Here is a 19,036-nt window from a genome sequence, read left to right as displayed (position 1 = left end):
GAGTTGATGGGTGCAGCACACCAACATGGCACATATATACATATGTAACAAACCTGCACGTTATGCACATGTACCCTAGAACTTAAAGTATAAAAAAAAAAAAAAGTTTCTAGGTCATGAAAGATAAGGAAAGACTGAGGAATAGTTATAGATTAGAAGAGCCTAAGGAAAAATAACAAAGAAATGCAATGCGGTGTCTAAAATAGAAAAAGGACATTAGTGGAAAAACTGGAGAAATCTGAATGAAGTCGATAGTTTAGTTGATATTATCATACAAAAGTCAGTGTCCTGGTTTTGATAACTATGTCTAAGTACAAAATGCTGACACTAGGGGAAACTGAGTTGGGGTATATGGAACTCTGTATTATTTTGGCAAGTTTTTTTGATTTCTAAAATTAGTCAAAACAAACAGTTAAAAGATCTTCATATATGTAAATGCCTTATAAATATGCAAATGGAAATAAAAGCAGATTTATTATTCATGTAAAAAAAAATTCTCCCTTTTTGGTCAGGTTCTCACTTGTGTATGAAAGCTCTTGCATGAGAAAGCTTTTACACAACCAGAAAACATGCAGTGAAAATGAAAATTGAGATGTTCAAATGGCCCATCAGGTAGTCAAATGTACCCAAAGCGTTGATCGTCTACCCAGGAATATGGATTTGACAAGCTAACATTGATTATAAACTATTTTAGGAATTCATCAGTAAGCACACCAAAATATATTTAATTGGGATCATTTTATCTTTTCCATGGTGAATAATGGAATGCGTTACCTTTAATAACAAAAGCTTTTAAGACTCAGAAAAAACAAAGATGCCATCCTGATTCCCCATGAGTCCATGCTTAACATTGGACTTATGTCCTCTTGAATACTAGTGGTTTCTCCAATTTAGGTACATAGCACTGATAACTAATGAGTTAGCATAAGTAATTAGACTTAGACCATGGAGTTTATTCAGATTATATATCCAAAAATTTCATTATCAGTTGATTTAAATGAAAATCTGACAAAGTATTAGCTTGGTATTCAATATTAATATCATTCACAAAAATATAACCTGAAGAAGATTAAACATTATTTTTCATTTTAACAATGTTTCCACATAACTAAGCATGTCAAATAATCTTGTTTACCTCTTTTTTCATGCTTCAGAGGACCTCTGTAGCATCTCAAAATTAGAGGTCAGAAAAGACAATTTTGAAGCTGAAATTTGATTTTGGGAAGGCTATCAAATATGTTAAAGGTTTAAAACACTTGATATTGTGAAATAGAATTTCATATTATAATAAGCCATTCATTTAGCCAAAATGATGACTCAAAAATTTTAAAAGGCCAAAACCTTTACTAACTGATAGAAGGAAATCTTAGTTTTCCAAACAATCTGTCTCTTATCTTCCCCACCACCCTAGCCCCACTTTATATTTTTTGGTAGTTTATTCAAAAGGCATAGAAAAATCTTTCATTATTTTTTAATTTTGGTGAAAAACCTGTTAAGTCATTAAATATGTACTAGGTGCCTATAAGTTCTGACTATTTCCATCATAGCTAGGGGCATGACCAAGTTCACATGTCTCCAGTCCTTATGTACCTGTAAAGCAGGCAAGTCAAACAATTTTTAAAAGCCCAAAGAAGCAGTTTATGTGACCTTAAAGCATTTAGCAAACTTAATATTCAACCCGCCTACCTTCGATCAAATGTCTTTATTTTACCAATAAGCTTTAAAGATGTTTTTAATTCCTAAAGATTACTAAAGTCATGTGAACTAAAAGGCATTACAGCTTTTATTTTTCTTTCAAAATATTTGATCTAAGTGCTTATTTTTCTTTAAGCCAATTAATTAGAGCTCTTTTATATAAACATTACATACATAGCACATATATAACTACACAGACAGGAGATCTAATAATTGTAAGATTTTTCATTTGCCTGTTTTTTAATTGGATTACTGACCTCAGGGTACAGCCCTTCAAAAAACAGGGCTAGGAAAGCATGTAGTTTCTAGGGTTTAATAAGCAGGCACAGCTGGATGTAAAATAAAGATCCCCAAAATTAAGGGTCCCATTTTTATACCAGACACTGGATCACAAAAGGAAGCAATCAGCCATCTCTCCTGGGAGTCGTATCTCTCAGAGGGGAGTGGAGAAATTTCCATAACTTCTAGGTGGTCAAGAGCGTGCTTCTCTAATCCAAATGTGCAAAGAGCTGAGTATCACCCAGATAACTGCCATTAGCCATCCTCAAAAGTGTATTTCCTACATAATTATTACACAGCAAAGCTCTCTCATAATGAGAAGTAATTTCGGATATTCCCCGACAAACTCAAAATCATCTGATAACACAATGCATAACAGAACAGAGCCTTAGATTTTGAGAGGGATCTATCCACTTTTAATTACTAGGATTTCATGAGAAAAACAGAAAAAACAGAGGTTTTTCCAAAATGGGGTCTTATGGCACCTCATCTGTTTTTCTCAAGGAGTCCCAGGCTACCAGAAGTTATCTTAGGGCCTCAAATGTGTGCATTAAGAGTGACAAGACAAAATGAAAGAAAGTAAATTCAGTTGACTGAGAAAAAAAAAATTTCCAGAAAAAACAAGATTCAAGAAGGGAAAAAATCTTTTTTAAATATACCTGTAGCTTGGATATCCACTTTTAATTAAGCTGACTTTAACCATAGCACTCTAAAAAAAGAAAAAATGCTTTTAAGTCTCTTATTACCCAACTTTAGCCACACTAAGTGGCCAATATTTCTGTCTTTTGAATATTACCTAAGGTAATGTCCAAGGTGCTCAGAGAAAGACAATTTCAAGACAGTTCATGGAGGGAAAGAGAAACAACAAACGGTAAAAGTCACACATCTGTGACCAGAAAGGACTCATTCCCCAAGCCAGGATTGAACCTGGGCCACCACTGTAAAATGACAAAGCCCAAGCTTCTGAGCCACAACACTGGGCATTCTCCACTGTCCCTCAGAGAAGGAGTCTAGAGTAGTTCATTATAAGCTTGTAAAGGCTTCCAACTACTGAAGACAATTTTTAGAGCTAACTATGACATGAACCCCAGAATTCTTCTTCTGGATGGCAGAGACTAAGAGAAAGTACTGCCACATGGTTACAAGGTCAACCTCCCGGGGACACAAAACAAGATGGAGACCTCATCCAGATATTTTTGTTTCAGTGACCTGCAGTAAAGTTTGTTACTGACTAGCCTGCTGGGTCTTATTGAGCAGTGAGCTTATGGGGTCCTAAGACCGTATTCTTTCCTAAGGTACTCCTCTTCATGACAGAACAACACAGAAAGACAAATTTATAGCACAAAATATACCAAATTTGCTGCAACTTAAGACTAGCCTCAGAATTTCTTTTCACATTAATCAAAATTTTACAGACGAAATAAACAGTAATTTTTACCATTCATTCTACCAGTTTGCACAGAGACAGAGAGAGGCTAGAAGTCCAACTGGTAAGAAATTCTTATCTCTTTGCCAGTATGTCAGGTTTCTGGGTTGTCCTTCCTTGAGTATCCCTAATGATCCTGCTTGACACTGTGCAAACAAACACATTGCCATGCATTAAGAACATTCACAAATAGTTCTAAAATTTTGGAGAAATTAAGCACAGAGAGAAATATATGACTCAAATTCTCTTTGTGAAAATATACTCAATACACTTAAAGTATCAGGGAGCCTAGTATCTAACGAGTTACTTTAAGGTTAAAAAGCTGATGTGCTCCATCAATTCCTGCAGGCATTATAAAAGTAGCCTAGGAATTCCAGATAAATGGAAGGAATGGTGACTTGCTAGAAATGCATAAGAAATAAAATACTTATTCACAGAACCAAACAGAAGCCTTCCACTAGAAATAAAAAAAAAAAAAAAAATCAATTGTTTTATATATATGGATACACAAGCAAAACCCAGAGGAGAATAAGGAGCAAACAAATAAAAGTTAGAAGCAAAAACAAATAAACAGGAAACCAATCCTAATTTTTTGGTTTTTTTACTCAATCTACCCTGGGGCTTACACTGTTACCAAGGGATCCCCAAACCCACATAATGAATATTTTATTCCTGATACACAATTCAATATTCTTAAGTCAACCAATATCACCATACATCCTGTGAAATCAAGAAATTCACTCTAGGTATGTAACCAATAAGTACTCCAGGGCCAGCAATATCTGTGCAAAACAGTGAACATAGGCTGGGCGCATTGGCTCACGCCTGTAATCCCAGCACTTTGGCAGGCAGATCATGAGGTCAGGAGATTGAGAACATCCTGGCTAACATGGTGAAACCCCATCTCTACTAAAAATGCAAAAAAATTAGCCAGACATGGTGGCATGTGCCTGTAGTCCCAGTTGCTGGGGAGGCTGAGCCAGGAGAATGGTGTGAACCCGGGAGGCAGAGTTGTTTCACTGCACTCCAGCATGAGTGACAGAGCAAAACTCCATCTCAAAAACAAAACAAAACAAAACAAAAACAAAACAAAACAAAACAACAACAAAAAAGCAGTGAGCACAGTGTGAAAGAATGCAAGCATGTATGTGAAATTTGACTCCACACTATATCAGGCTTTATGCTTAACTATATTAAAAAAACTGCTGATACATTTCCTTACAATATTTTTATTTGACTTTAATCAAGACTAAAAACTACAACTATGAAAATGTTAATTAGCCAAATTTCTCCAACTCTATCAGATTTTAAAGAATATTTTATTATCTAAACTTTTTCCACATCTTTCTCTCTTACTTACTGGTTCCTTACTACATTGTTTCATAAATAACCTTTTCAAATCTGTAATTTGAACTAACTTTTAGATAATTTCTGAATTAGAAAAATATTATTTTTCTCACTAATAACACAACTCTTTATGGCACATTTTGCATACAGAATTATGTGTTAACTAGAATTCTTATCATTAGTAACCTAAAACTTTAGTGAAACCCTAAAAAGCAATAAATCCTGAAGTATTAGATATGAGCATTTATAGATAAGAACAATTTTACAATTTTAGAAGCATTGTTTCTCATATTAGAGCCCTTTCTTAATTGGAAATAATCCAGATATTAAATGAACATCAAAAATAATTTTAAGATTTTAATTTACAGAAAAAGCTTACCTAAAACTTTTATCCCATTCACCATACTCAATTATTTTAATTTTAACAGTTTATCTAGATTATTTCTGTAAACTGAGATATTAGACACTATCATTTAAAGTTACTTTCTTGTTAACCATGTTATGAATAGCCAATGAACATCAGATGCTCACCTAAACCTAACTAAGAGTCTCAAAGTTAAATTCATAGGTATTTTTGCCAATAACTCAGAAGATTTAGCTAAAAACATTAAATTACTCTCATTTGTCAAAAAAAAAAAAAAAAAAAAAAAAGAAGGCATGCAAACCAAGATCATTTTGTTTTGGCTAGATTTATAGTTTTATAAACTTTTATGCTAAACCCTAACACCTCAAAGTATCTGGCAAGGCCAATATAAAATACAAAAAAAAAAAAAAAAAAATTTATGCTGTCAATTCTGAAGGCATTTCTATTTTAATTTAACCAATAATGACCAATAATTTTAAAACCAGTTCATTTAGTAAAGTTATACTTAAGTCACATGAACTTGAAAATTGCTTGGACTTATTTAATTTATAAGCTCTCTTTTACTTATAAGCCAATTTGGTAGACACAATATATAACAATAAGTATACATACAAATAAACACATCTAGACATATATACACACACACAAATGAAGATCTAATAGCTTTTGCCTTGTAACCCTAGCCAAGAGATAGTAATACAAACTCACTGCTTTTACTTTGTTTGCCCCAATAGATAATCCAATGAAGGCTGTGAACCAAAGTTTTGGGTAAAGCAGTCTTCATGGCAGTTTTAATTTTAAAGACCAAACCTCCTCAGACTCCAAAGAACACTGGGGCCAACCCTTTGCTTAGAAGAGCAGCACAAAACCCTGGATACATGCAACTTCATTCCACTTTTCCACTCAACAGCAAACTCCAGATTCCAAACAATATTGGTGCCAAACAGCATCACCAAAGTTGCCATTGTGATCTGTGAAAGAAAATTTTAGAAAGGGCTTAGTACTAGACCTCAGAACCTCTACCTAGGGCATCCCCTTTGGAGAGGTGAAGGTCTGGAGTTGGATCCCCTTTTGGGGTCCAGTCTTACAGGGTCAGAAATCTCTGACCTTATGTGGGCACTGGTACCACTTTTTTTGTTTTCCCTTCAGAGGCGATTACTTTCTATGAGCTTTCCTTTGGTTCCTGGGTATAATCTCTGACTTTTAGCATCCTTATACTTTGATAAGGCCATGCTTTCCTATGCTTCCTGTTTGACTACAGTGATAGCCATGAACTGTAATGATAGGAACAGGAGGCTGAGTGGGTTTCTTTTTTTTTTTCTTAGCTATTGGGGGAACCATCCCCCAATATTTCAACATAGGTTCTTTCTATTTTCCGTAAGTGTCATCCAGCTGAGAAATAAAGAGAGACAGTACAAAGAGAGGAATTTTACAGCTGGGCTGCCAGGGATGACATCACATATCGATAGGACCATGATGCCTACCTGAGTCTCAGACCAGCAAGTTTTTATTAAGGGTTTCAAAAGGGGAAGGCATGTAAGAACAGGAAGTAGGTACGAAGATCACATGCTTCAAAGGGAAAAAACAGAATCACTAATAAAGGTCTAACAAAGATCACATGCTTCTTAGGGAACAGGACAAAGGTCAAAAGCAGAACCACTGATAAGGGTTCAACAAAAATCACAGGGCAAAGGGCGAAAGCAGAACCACTGATAAGGGTCTATGTTCAGTGGTGCACGTATTGTCTTGATAAACATCTAAAACAACAGAAAACAAGGTTTGAGAGCAGAGAACTGGTCTGACCACAAATTTACCAGGGCAGAGTTTTCCCCACCCTAGTAAGCCTGAGGGCTCTGTAGGAAACCAGGGCATATCTTAGTCCTTATCTCAATTGCACAAGACAGACATTCCCAGGGCGGCCGTTTATAGATCTCCCCCCAGCAATGCATTCCTTTCCCAGGGTATTAATATTAATATTCCTTGCTAGGAAAATAATTTAGTGATATCTTTCCTACTTGCACGTTCATTTATAGCCTCTCTACAAGAAGAAAAATATGGCTCTTTTTGCCCGACCCCACAGGCAGTCAGACCTTATGGTTGTCTTCCCCCGTTCCATAAAAATCACAGTTATTCTGTTCTTTTTCAAGGTGCGCTGATTTCATATTGTTCAGACACACATGTTTTACAGTCAATTTTACAGTTAACACAATTATCACTGTGGTCCTGACGTGATGCGCATCCTCAGCTTACAAAGATAACAGGATTAAGAGATTAAAGTAAAGACAGGCATAAGAAATTATAAAAGTATTATTTGGGAACGTATAAATGTCCATATTAAGATGAAATCTTTACAATTTATGTTCCTCTGCCACGGCTCCAGCCAGTCCCTACATTCGGGGTCCCTGACTTCCCGCAACACACTTAGTCAGTCAAGTAGAGGAAGGGAATAATTTAGCATAACAAACGAGGATTTAAATGACCTGAAATGGATGCAGGTTCACCCGGAGGAGCTGTGCCACATGTAGAGATCAGGAACCACAAACAGAAAAGATAGAAAAGAGTCCTTCCCCTTTCTGGGCAGAGCAACTTCTCCATTCACTCCTCAGCCTTCAAGCAACACAGGAACGTGGCCCTGGTCAGAAACCTGCAGTTACATCTGTGTTTAGGTGCTGCCCACCAAGGGTCCTGAGTTGGAAAGGAAAAGAGAGACAGAGATTCCCCTTTATAGAGGAGAAAGTAAAAGGAGAAAAATAAACCCCAAACTTTGGGCTTACTGCCTGGGTGGCTGGCCAAAATATGTTACCTGTGGAAGGTGTCCAGGTTCTTGGTGCTTTGAACAAAGAGTTGGACAAAATGCACAAACAAAAGTAAGAAAAAATGAAGAAACAAAAGCAGAAATTTATTGAAAACCAAAGAACACTTTACAGGATGGGAGTGGCCTGAGCAAGCAGCTCAAGGACCCAATTACAGAATTTTCTGGGGTTTAAATATCCTCTAGAGGTTTCCCATTTGTTACCTCGTATACACCCTACGTAAATGAAGAGGCTGCAGTGAAGTTTCAAAGTTATTTACTTGGTGTACACCCTATACAAACTAAGAGGATGAAGTGAGGTTATAAAGTTATATACTTGATGTAGACCCAATGCAAATAAAGCGGATGTTTCCTGCCATAACTGAAGTAGAGCTACAAAGTTATTTACTTGGTCTTGGAAAGTTGGGGTTTTTCCATCTGATTTAGTTCTAGGAAGTCCTTAGGTTCCCTGTCTCCAGCCCCTATTCTCCTGCCTTAATAGGAGAGCTGCTGCAGGTCTTGGCAACCTTCACTCAGGATCCCTCTGTGGTTACAAGATGTCAATCAAAGAAAATGACAGAGGCAAACCTCCATTATTTTAAGAGGTTTATTTGCCAAAGTTAAGTATGTATGCCTGGGACACTGGTGTATGCCTATCTTCCAAGATGATTATGAGGGCTTCAAATTTAAAGGAGAAAGGGTGCAATATTTGAGAAATACACAATTTTCATGTGAAAAGGTAGGATGGGAAAATAGTCATTTATATATTTGTCTGGCTCAGTGAATCTGCCTTTTGACATAAGATAACATAGACAATAGAACAGAGAAAACAATCAGATATGTGTTTGTCTTAGGTGCGTAGAGGGATGACTTTTAGTTCTGTCCTATGTCCTCCATACCTGTGAAGATAAGTTATCAATTTACATTGCCATGGTGAACTTTAACAGAAATGCTTTACGGTAAAGATCTTGGAGCTCACAAACAAATTTCCTTGTGGGCAAAATGTGAAGGAATTATGTAGCTTTTCATCTTTGTATCCATCTCATCTAGGAACAAAAGTGGGAGGCATGTTTGCATGACCCAGTTCCCTGCTTGACGTCTCCCTTTGGCTTAGTGAGTTTGGGGATTCAAAATTTATTTTCCTTTCACACTCCAAAGAAGTGCAAAGCATCCTTCTCAAGACTCAGAACCACTGATAAGATAGCTCAAAAAAGGGAAGTTTCACCAGCTCTAAGTGGATTACAACTCACATTTCCATCTGGTCATATTTTCTAGCACCTATGCTTCTCAGTGAGCACTCAAGTATGAAGGTCCGAACTCTCCATATGCCCCATAGATGAAAAAAGACAGGAAATCAAAAAGGATCAATGGAAGGGAAAATAATTGATAACAAATGAGTACCCCAAAAGGTAAAAAATTATACAAATGGGATTGGCTTTCTTTTATTTTTATTCTTATTTTTTATTTTTTATTTATTTTATTTTATTATTATTATACTTTAAGTTCTAGAGTACATGTGCATAACATGCAGGTTTGTTACATATGTATACTTGTGCCATGTTGGTGTGTTGCACCCATCAACTCGTCAGCACCCATCAACTCATCATTTACATCAGGTATAACTCCCAATGCAATCCCTCCCCTTCACCCCTCCCCATGATAGGCCCCAGTGTGTGATGTTCCCCTTCCCGAGTCCAAGTGATCTCATTGTTCAGTTCCCACCTATGGGTGAGAACATGCGGTATTTGGTTTTCTGTTCTTGCGATAGTTTGCTGACAATGATGGTTTCCAGCTGCATCCATGTCCCTACAAAAGACTCAAACTCATCCTTTTTTATGGCTGCATAGTATTCCATGGTGTATATGTGCCACATTTTCTTAATCCAGTCTGTCACTGATGGACATTTCGGTTGATTCCAAGTCTTTGCTCTTGTGAATAGTGCCGCAATAAATGTACGTGTGCATGTGTCTTTGTAGTAGAATAATTTATAATCCTTTGGGTATATACCCAGTAATGGGATGGCTGGGTCATCTGGTACTTTTAGTTCTAGATCCTTGAGGAATAGCCATACTGTTTTCCATAATGGTTGAACTAGTTTACAATCCCACCAACAGTGTAAAAGTGTTCCTATTTCTCCACATCCTCTCCAACACCTGTTGTTTCCTGACTTTTCAATGAATGCCATTCTAACTGGTGTGAGATGGTATCTCATTGTGGTTTTGATTTGCATTTCTCTGATGGCCAGTGATGATGAGCATTTTTTCATGTGTCTGTTGGCTGTATGAATGTCTTCTTTTGAGAAATGTCTGTTCATATCCTTTGCCCAATTTTTGATGGGGTTGTTTGTTTTTTTCTTGTATATTTGTTTGAGTTCTTTGTAGGTTCTGGATATTAGCCCTTTGTCAGATGAGTAGATTGCAAAAATTTTCTCCCACTCTGTGGATTGCCTGTTCACTCTGATGGTAGTTTCTTTTGCTGTGCAGAAGCTCTTTATTTTAATTAGATCCCATTCATCAATTTTGGCCCTTGTTGCCATTGCTTTTGGTGTTTTAGACGTGAAGTCCTTGTCCATGCCTATGTCCTGAATGGTATTACCTAGGTTTTCTTCTAGGGTTTTTATGGTATTAGGTCTAACATTTAAGTCTCTAATCCATCTTGAATTAATTTTCGTATAAGGTGTAAGGAAAGGATCCAGTTTCAGCTTTCTACTTATGGCTAGCCAATTTTCCCAGCACCATTTATTAAATAGGGAATCCTTTCCCCATTTCTTGTTTTTCTCAGGTTTGTCAAAAATCAGATGGCTGTAGATGTGTGGTATTATTTCTGAAGGCTCTGTTCTCTTCCATTGGTCTATATCTCTGTTTTGGTACCAGTACCATGCTGACCAAAAATGAAATCTGGGTGTTGGCAATGAAAGTATGAAATTCTTGCCAAAAGATGGAGTTGCTTTTTTTGTGTGTGTGTGTGAATGCTCTCACCTTTATTCCTCTCAATATACCTGTGATACATGTATTTCATACATAAGAAGGTTAAGGACATGCACAAATTCTAGGTAAAACAGAGGCAGAACCATGATTAAAACATCTAGCCTGGCAATCAACTCATTATCCCTGAGTAGTGGGGGTGGGGGAGGGGAGGAGTCACAGGTGGATCATCAACACCTGGAAAATCCATGACTTCATTGAGAATGAATGACTCTAGGGGGATTCAGATAATGAAGTAATGAGAAGGAAGCCTCTCCCTCCCCAACCCCCCAGGGATGATGTTTGTCAGTATCAACAGGCAGTTGTGGGTTGTTTTCTTCTATTTCTTCCAGCAGCTTATCGAATTCATCATTAAAGTCATCTGTTTTCAACCTGAGTGTCTTCAGGGTGCAATTTGGGTGTGTTAAGGTTTCAAACAGCATCTTTACTTCACTAGACCCCAAGGGATTCTGGCTCAGGTCCAGAGTGACGAGGCTCTGGTTGCAGCTGAGCACAGAGCAGAGGTCCTCACAACTGAATGGAGGGATGGAACACCCCCACAATCACAGACATCTCAAGTTACACGGTGGTTTCTTCAAAGCCTCACATAGAAGCTTCACTCCGGTAACTCCTATGTGATTCAGTCCCAGATCCAAGCACGTTAGGCTTGATTTTTCTTGGAGAAGCTCTGCGAGATAACAGCAGCTATTGCAGTTATATTACAGTCCCACAGCACAAGGGTCTGTAGTTTACACTCGGGATAACTCAAGCCCTTACACAGAAATGTCACCCCTGTATCCCCAAGGGGGATTCTTGGCCAAGAACAGGTGTGTCAGCTCCTGGCTGACAACCAAAACAGCAGCAAAGTTCCTGCAATTGTCTTCTGTAAAGTGACAGTTTTCCAACAACAGCCTCTGCAGGAAGCATTTTGGGTGTCTCAAAGTTGTGTACAGCAACTTGGCACCCTCATCCAAGAGCTCATTGTGGGAGAGGTTTACACATGTCAGGAACTGGTTGACTTCAAGGGCCAAAGAGAGTTCAGCCCATTGCTTAGTGGTGGCAGAACAAGACACCAACCGGAGATATTGCAGGTTACATTTTGAGTGTCTCAAGACCTCACACAATGCAGGAAGCACATCATTCTGGTCATTGCCTTGAAGGGCCAGATATGTTACAGTTTTGTGACCTCAAAGAGCTAGGAAGAGGTTCCGATAAGTATCAGCTGGGGAACTGTTTTTGAACACCACTCTCTAGAGACAACAGGTGTCAGATGCTATTTGTTCACAAAGGATCCTTACTAATGAGGCACTAAGAAAGCTATTACTGATTTCTACAATGATCAGATCCTTATTTGAGCCAAATATGGAACAAAGGTCGGTCCAGAAAGGAAGCATGTGTTGATCATCCTGGGATCTCTCAACTTCAGCATCTGATTGAGACACAGTGACATTCTCCAAGAGCTTTGCCTTTATTACCTGCAGTAGCATTTTCTGCAAGTTTCAACAATGCTTGAGGCAGAATGAAAACAGCATAATGTCTACTGCATTTAAGTGCAGGGATATTTCTTTGAACGGCGCCATCAACCCCTTCACCAGCTCCTCCTCCTGAGACTCGTACAGACAGCACAAGAACTCCTTCAGGTTCGTCATTGTTGAGTGTCCATCCTTTTCACAATTTATGTCTCATCACAGTAATTCTTGTTTGATCTCCGGTGACATCAGGCAGCCAAAAGTGGTCTCCAAATCCTTGGCTCTCTTCTCGTTGGCGAAGCCGAATAAGAAGTGTCCTGCTTGGATCAGGTCGGGGTTCTTGAGTCTTTCTTCTCTGGAAAGCAGCTTCTGCACGTCCCCAGTGTCTCAGGCGTGGCCGTCCTTGTCCTCCTCCTCCTTCTCCAGGGTGTGGAACAGCGCAGTGAAAAACTGCTGGAAGCTGAGTTGGATGGAGGAGTAGCAGCCTTTAGAGACTGTCCTGGCGGAGGATGTCTCTGTCCAGGGACAGGCCGATGTCGGACTCCTGCATCCCAAGCCTTGCCAAGTCCTCTCCACGGAACACGGACATCTGCGCCCATTCGCCCTGAGCGGCCAGGAGGCTCAGCGCCCGCAGCGCGCCCCAGAGCTGTGTGCACTGCGGAACTGCGGCAAGGAAGTGCAGGAACAGCCACGTGCGGGTGGGGCGAGGTGGGCGGGGTGGTCTTCCCCTTCTACCTCTGCAGCTTCAGACTCGTGCACATGATCCAGCACACCGTGGGTGCCGAGACAGGCTGGAACAGGACCGCGTTTCTTCTCGTCAGCTCAAAGGCACGCATGGCTTGGTCCTCGTCTCCAAAGTGTCTCAGGAAATATGCCCTCCTGTCCTCCTCCAGGAACCTCTCCACCCTTACATAGATCGGCTGCTCCACCAGGAGCCATAGGTCTCTCAGGGCCCCCAGGCCACGTGGTGACTAGCAGGGCGGCCTTGGGTAACATCTTTCTCTTCAGCAACCTCCCCAGGAAGACCGGCACCGGCTTCTGCTTCTCCCAGTCCCCGCAGATGTCCTGGATCAGTGCCCCAGGTGGGACTCCCAGCTCATCAAAGCCTTCGACCACGAACAGGATTTTCTGTGCTTGGGCTAGGATGTTTGGAATGTCATCCTGCAATTCAGGCCAGTGCCTGAAGGCTAGCTCTGCAAAACTGCAGGGGCCCAGGCAAACGAGCTCCTTACAGGTGAGGTAGAAAGCCTATCTGAATTTCTGGCTGAGGTTGTCCTCTGTCCAGTCCAGCATTAATTTCTTGGCCAGCGTGGTTTTTCCAAGGCCCGCAGGACCATGCAGCACCACATGTGTGGGCACGGCTCAGGAAGCACCCTGGAGTTGCTGAACGGGATCAGCATCTTGTATCTCTGAGCCACAATATGGACCACTTTGCTGTCTCCAGGCCAGGTTTTCCACATTTGCCGGAACTTCGTCTTCAATATACTTCTGTACCTATCCTCTTTACCTGGCTTTTCTCCTTTCAATGCTTGTTTAGCTTCTCTCAGGCTGGTGACGTCTTCCTTTGTTTCTAAAAACTCTAGTGCTTCTGCTTCGAAACGTTCTGGCATTTCTTTCAGGTCTATAGGTTTTAGTTCTTCTTTCCGTGTTTTCCCTAATGATGCAGGCTTGATTTCAAAGCGGCTTCTCTGAGTTCATCCTTTACTTTCTCAGACAGATCCGCTTGGTACATTTTTTCAAAGACCTGGATGGTCTCCATCTCCATCCAGTAGCTGTGGCAATGGCTAGTGAGGATTTCTTCCAGTTGCTTCCCATCAGCCTTGTCTACCTATGTCTGGGGGAATATTTTGTAACTCATTTCCCAGGGAGACCGTCCTGATCAGAGACTTGAACTTGCTCAACTCATCCTGGCTGAGCTGTTCCAGAAGAGCCTGCAGGTTGAAGTCCAGCTGCGCAGAAGACACCATCTCGTCCCACTTGGGAACTCTGATGAGAATTAAGGGAGGAATGGAAAGGGATGGTGCCTCAGCACTCCTGTCTCAACCCAGTCCCCTCTGTGCCATGAACAAGGATACTCTCACCATCTACCCTGCTTCTTCAAGAACAAATTCCCAGCCTGGGTAACATAGTGAGACCTCTGTCTCCACAAAAATAAGTTAGCAGGGGGTGTTGGTGTGTGCCCACAGTCCCAGTCACCCAAGAGGCTGAGACGGGAGGATCGTTTGAGCCTGGGAGTTTGAAGTTTCAGTGAGCCTTGATTGAGCCACTGCACTCCCATCTGGGCAACAGAGCAAGACTTATCTCATTTTATCCTTATTTACTTATGTATTTTTGAGACAGTTTCACTCTGCTGTCCAGGCTGGAGTGCAGTGGTGTGATCTCTGCTCACTGTAACCTCCGCCTCCCAGGTCCAAGCAATTCTTCCGCCTCAGCCTCCCAAGCAGCTGGGACCACGGGCACCCACCACCACGCCTGGCTAATTTTTGTATTTTTAGTAGAGATGGGGTTTCACCACCCTGGCCAGGCTGGTCTCAAACTCCTGACTTGAAGTGATCTGCCTGCCTCGACATCCCAAAGTGCTAGGATTACAGGCATGTGCCACCGTGCCCAGCCTTTATAAATTAACGGATAACATGATTGCAATAAAAAATAAAGAGTAGCTCAGCAAATACACATGGCAGTGACAATGGACAAAAAGTTAACACCTGACTCTACACAGATTGGGTTACACATAATATAGGTTTTTATTGTTTGTTTGTTTTAATACAGAGTCTCACTCTGTCACCCAGGCTGGAGTGCAGTAGCACAATCTCAGCTCACTGCAACCTCTGCCTCCCAGGTTCAAGCGATTTTCCTGCCTCAGCCTCCCCAATAGCTGGGATTACAGGTGCACACCACCATGCCTGGCTAATTTTTATGTTTTTAATAGAGATGGCGTTTCACCATATTGGCCAGGCTGGTCTCAAACTCCTGACCTCAAGTGATCTGCCCTTTTGTTGTTGCTGCTGTTGTTGTTTTTAATCCTGCAGGACATCCAAAGCAGGTCTTTTGAGCATTTGACATATTTTAACTTATTTCAGATCTTATTTCAAATGGAACGCAGCTTAGTTAATTCCCTGGATGTTAGCATTTCAAATACATTAAAAGATTTACATCTCCAAAGGAATGCAGGGCATTTAAAAGGGTATTGTCTGATAAACAGTCAATAAATAATCAATTCCATTCATTACCTCTGGTTTAGAAAATAATTTGTTGGATCTGTATTTTTGTAATCTCAGTAGTGTTATTCCCATTCTATAGTATTTTCATTTGTTTATTCCAAATTTAAATGCATTTTCTTCTCTCTAGAAGAAGAAAATATGTGCATTGTGGAATTTCAAAAGGAAAAAAAAATCTGCCTAAGATATATATGGGAGCCAAAGGAGCAAGCAGAAAGGAATGAGTTCAGATCACAGGGATAGAAGGAGAAGGAGCAGTTGAAGGCAATAAAAAAAAAAAAGTCTTGAAAATATTTTTAAATACTTTCAAATATCCTTTTACTTATGCCTTGAATGTAATTTTTTTTTCTCTCAAGATTTCTTTTACAAGTTTTTAAGTGCCATTAGAAGTAACTCTCCTATTCAAACTATCTTTTTCCAGTTGTGCAAGTAAATAAATTGTTAATCATTTCAAAAGATCATAATTCTGATCATTGTTGCTTATGACTATTCTGGGTTAGGTGAGTCCACTCTTCTAGATATTTACAAGGTGTTGTCCCATAAGCATCATACATAAATCTAGCTGGTGTTTCTAATGGTGGTTGTTTTGTAAAAGACTGCTTGAATTTTGAAGCTTGAATTTTTATAATCTAGGAGCTTTTCAAAAGTGGCCAAAGTCAGGAATATGTGTGGGTAAAAAGTGTGCTGCTTATGAGTGTCGCTCTTCCAGGTTTTACCCAAGCATCATAAATCACTTGCATATGTGTCTTGGACTGCCTCTAAGTGCCAAGTGACAGCAGAGTGCTCATATTATGGGGAGTTGTGGGTCAGTTCCTCATACCCATCTGGAGGAACAGAAACATCATCCCTTAAAAATGTTCTTCTGGTGGTAAGGTCCCTATGAGACTGTGTCACATCATGGGTAATGACTCAGACACGTCTGCAAAGCAGTCACTTGGAGCACTCAAATGGGTCAGAGTGAGCAAATCACCTCTTTTCTTTGGGAAAAGAGAACTCACCCTATTTTCTTTGGGGCAAGAGAACTCACCATATTTCAATTAGGAACTAATAGGAACTAGTCACAAATAAAAAAACTAAGTCTAAATTTTTAAGCAATAGGAAACAGTTGCAATGTTAAAAGCATGCTGTGTGAAACAAAACCAACATTGCCTAAGTACCAATCCTTTGACCTCAGCCTCCTGCTGTGAGACAGAGGCAGAAAAAGGCAGTTCTCTGCAGATCTCCTTACCCAAATCTTTTGTCCAAAGACAAAGACAGAAGTTTTCACTCCTGAGGTTGGAAAAAAAGGAGTTAGAAAATATCCCAAATAAAGTCTAGACCTTCAATCATGGAGTGGGAGATCTAAATTCAGGAGCACTCACTTGAAACACTTAATGGGACTTCTAAAGATGGAGAGAATGCAATGTGTTTATGCTGATACTGAGCATAACTTTCAGAGAGAAACACTCAGTGGTAGGGAGAAGTTACTCTGAATCCTGCTCACAGGGCCAGAAATGTAAACCTAAAAGGAAGAGACTGAGGCCTAAAATATTATTTAGAGTTTACTTAGGCCAAAGTAAGAAGAGCAGCCCAGAAGACTCAGACTCAAAGAACCTTAGGTATGAGTTACTTCTATGTCTTCTTTGGGAAAATGTTTTTAAGATCCTATGTTCATTTTTTCACTGGGTTAACTTTATTGTTATTGAATTGTATGTGTTCCTTATATATTTTGGATATTCACTTCTTATCATACATATGCTTTAAAAATATATTATCCCAATATGTAGATTGTCTTTTTTATTTGTTGATTGTTTCTTTTTATGTGCAGAAGTCTTTTAGTTTAATGTAGTCCCACTTGTTAATTTTGCTTTTGTCTTCTTTGCTTTTGGGGTTGTACTAAAAAATATCATTGACCAATGTCCGAGGCTTCCCCCTGGATTTTGTCAGTTTTAGGTTTTATATTTAAGTCTTTAGTTCATTAAAAGTGATTTTACATATGGTATAAGATAATATTCTAATTCAATTGTGTTGTTTGTGGAGATCCAGTTTTCCCAAGACAATTTGTTGAGAGAGTTTCTTTTCCCCATTGTGTATTCTTGGTACCCTTGTCAGAATTACTGGCCTGTATATGTGTCAGTTTATTTCTGGTTTTTCTATTCTGTTTCATTTGTCTATTTCTCTGCTTTTGTGGTGGCACTTCACTTTCAGATTGCAGAAGCTTTGTTACATATTATGAGACCAGGAAGTGTAATGCCTTCAAGAATTCTTCTTTTTCTCAATAATTATTTGGCTACTCATAGTATTTTGAAGTTGTATACTAAATTTAGAATTGTGTCTTCTATTTCTGTTAAATAGTCTATTGGGATTTTTATAGGTATTGCATTCAATTTTTATAGGTATTGCATTCAATTTGTATATAACTTTTTGTAACATGGACATTTTAAGAATAATAATCTTCTAATTCATAAACACTGGATATCTTTTGATTTATTTGCATCTTCTTCGATTTCTTTCATCAATGTTTATAGTTTTCAGTATAAAGGTCTTGTACCTCCTCGATGTAATTTGCTTCTAAGTATTTTTTATTTTTTATTTTTGAAAATGGGATTAAAAAATTTGTTTTGGATAGTTCACTCCTACTGAATACAGAAACAAATAATTTGTGTATGCATTCCTCAGTTTCTATTACCCAGTAAATAATGTACAACATTCAACCAAAACATTACAAGGCATGCAAAAATGGAAGAACAATTAAAGTCTGAAGGAAAATGCAAACTTCAGAAAGACTCTAAAAACTTTACAAATAAATATAATTTATATGGTAAAAGAAGATAAACAAAGGAGTCATAAAAATGTTCAATTAAACCAGTAAAGGAAGAAAACAGGAGGGAAGAAAACAAGTTCAAAGAGTAGAAAACAATAACAAACATAGTTAATATCAATCCAACTATAACAATAGTCTTTCTATATGTGAATGTTCCAAATACACAAATTAAAAGAATAAAATTGTCTTAGTGGATTAACAAAAACAAACTCAGCAATATGCAATCTATGAAAAATCCACATTAATATGAATATTTAGAGAGATTAAAAGTAAAACAATAGAGAAATATGCATTATGCTAACACTATTTTTTAAAAAGCCAGAGTAGATATATTAATTTCAAACAAAGCAGATGTCACAATAAGGAAAATTACTGGGAATAAAAAGCAACACAACCTAATGATAACATGATCAATTATCTGATAAGACATAATAATTCAACTATTTGTATCCTTAACAGAGGACCAAAATATATGAGACCTTTTATTTATTTCTCTTGCCTAATTGCTCTGGCTAGGATTTTCAGTACTATGTCAAAAAGTGGTGAGAGTGGACATCCTTGTCTTGTTGGTACATACCCAAAGGATTATAAATTATTCTACTACAAAGACACATGCACACGTATGTTTATTGCAGCACTATTCACAATAGCAAAGACTTGGAATCAACCCAAATGTCCATC

At 38.8% G+C, this 19,036-nt stretch overlaps 1 protein-coding gene and 1 pseudogene across 1 annotated transcript; both read right to left on the bottom strand.

Annotated features, from left to right (window-relative positions):
* Window positions 1–11,080: 11,080 nt before the first annotated feature.
* Window positions 11,081–13,944, bottom strand: LOC111535096 (annotated as a pseudogene).
* Window positions 11,119–14,301, bottom strand: NLRP2B (NLR family pyrin domain containing 2B). Its single transcript, XM_023201527.2, has one exon. It carries the CDS (start codon window positions 14,299–14,301, stop codon window positions 14,149–14,151), a length of 153 nt encoding a protein of 50 aa, XP_023057295.1. The 3' UTR covers window positions 11,119–14,148.
* Between the last annotated feature and the right edge of the window lie 4,735 nt (window positions 14,302–19,036).

This window comes from Piliocolobus tephrosceles, chromosome 12 (genome assembly GCF_002776525.5).
Source record: "Piliocolobus tephrosceles isolate RC106 chromosome 12, ASM277652v3, whole genome shotgun sequence".
Classification (NCBI taxonomy): domain Eukaryota; kingdom Metazoa; phylum Chordata; class Mammalia; order Primates; family Cercopithecidae; genus Piliocolobus; species Piliocolobus tephrosceles.
The sequence above is the reverse complement of the archived record's forward strand: the minus strand, read 5'-3'. Positions and strand labels throughout refer to the sequence as shown.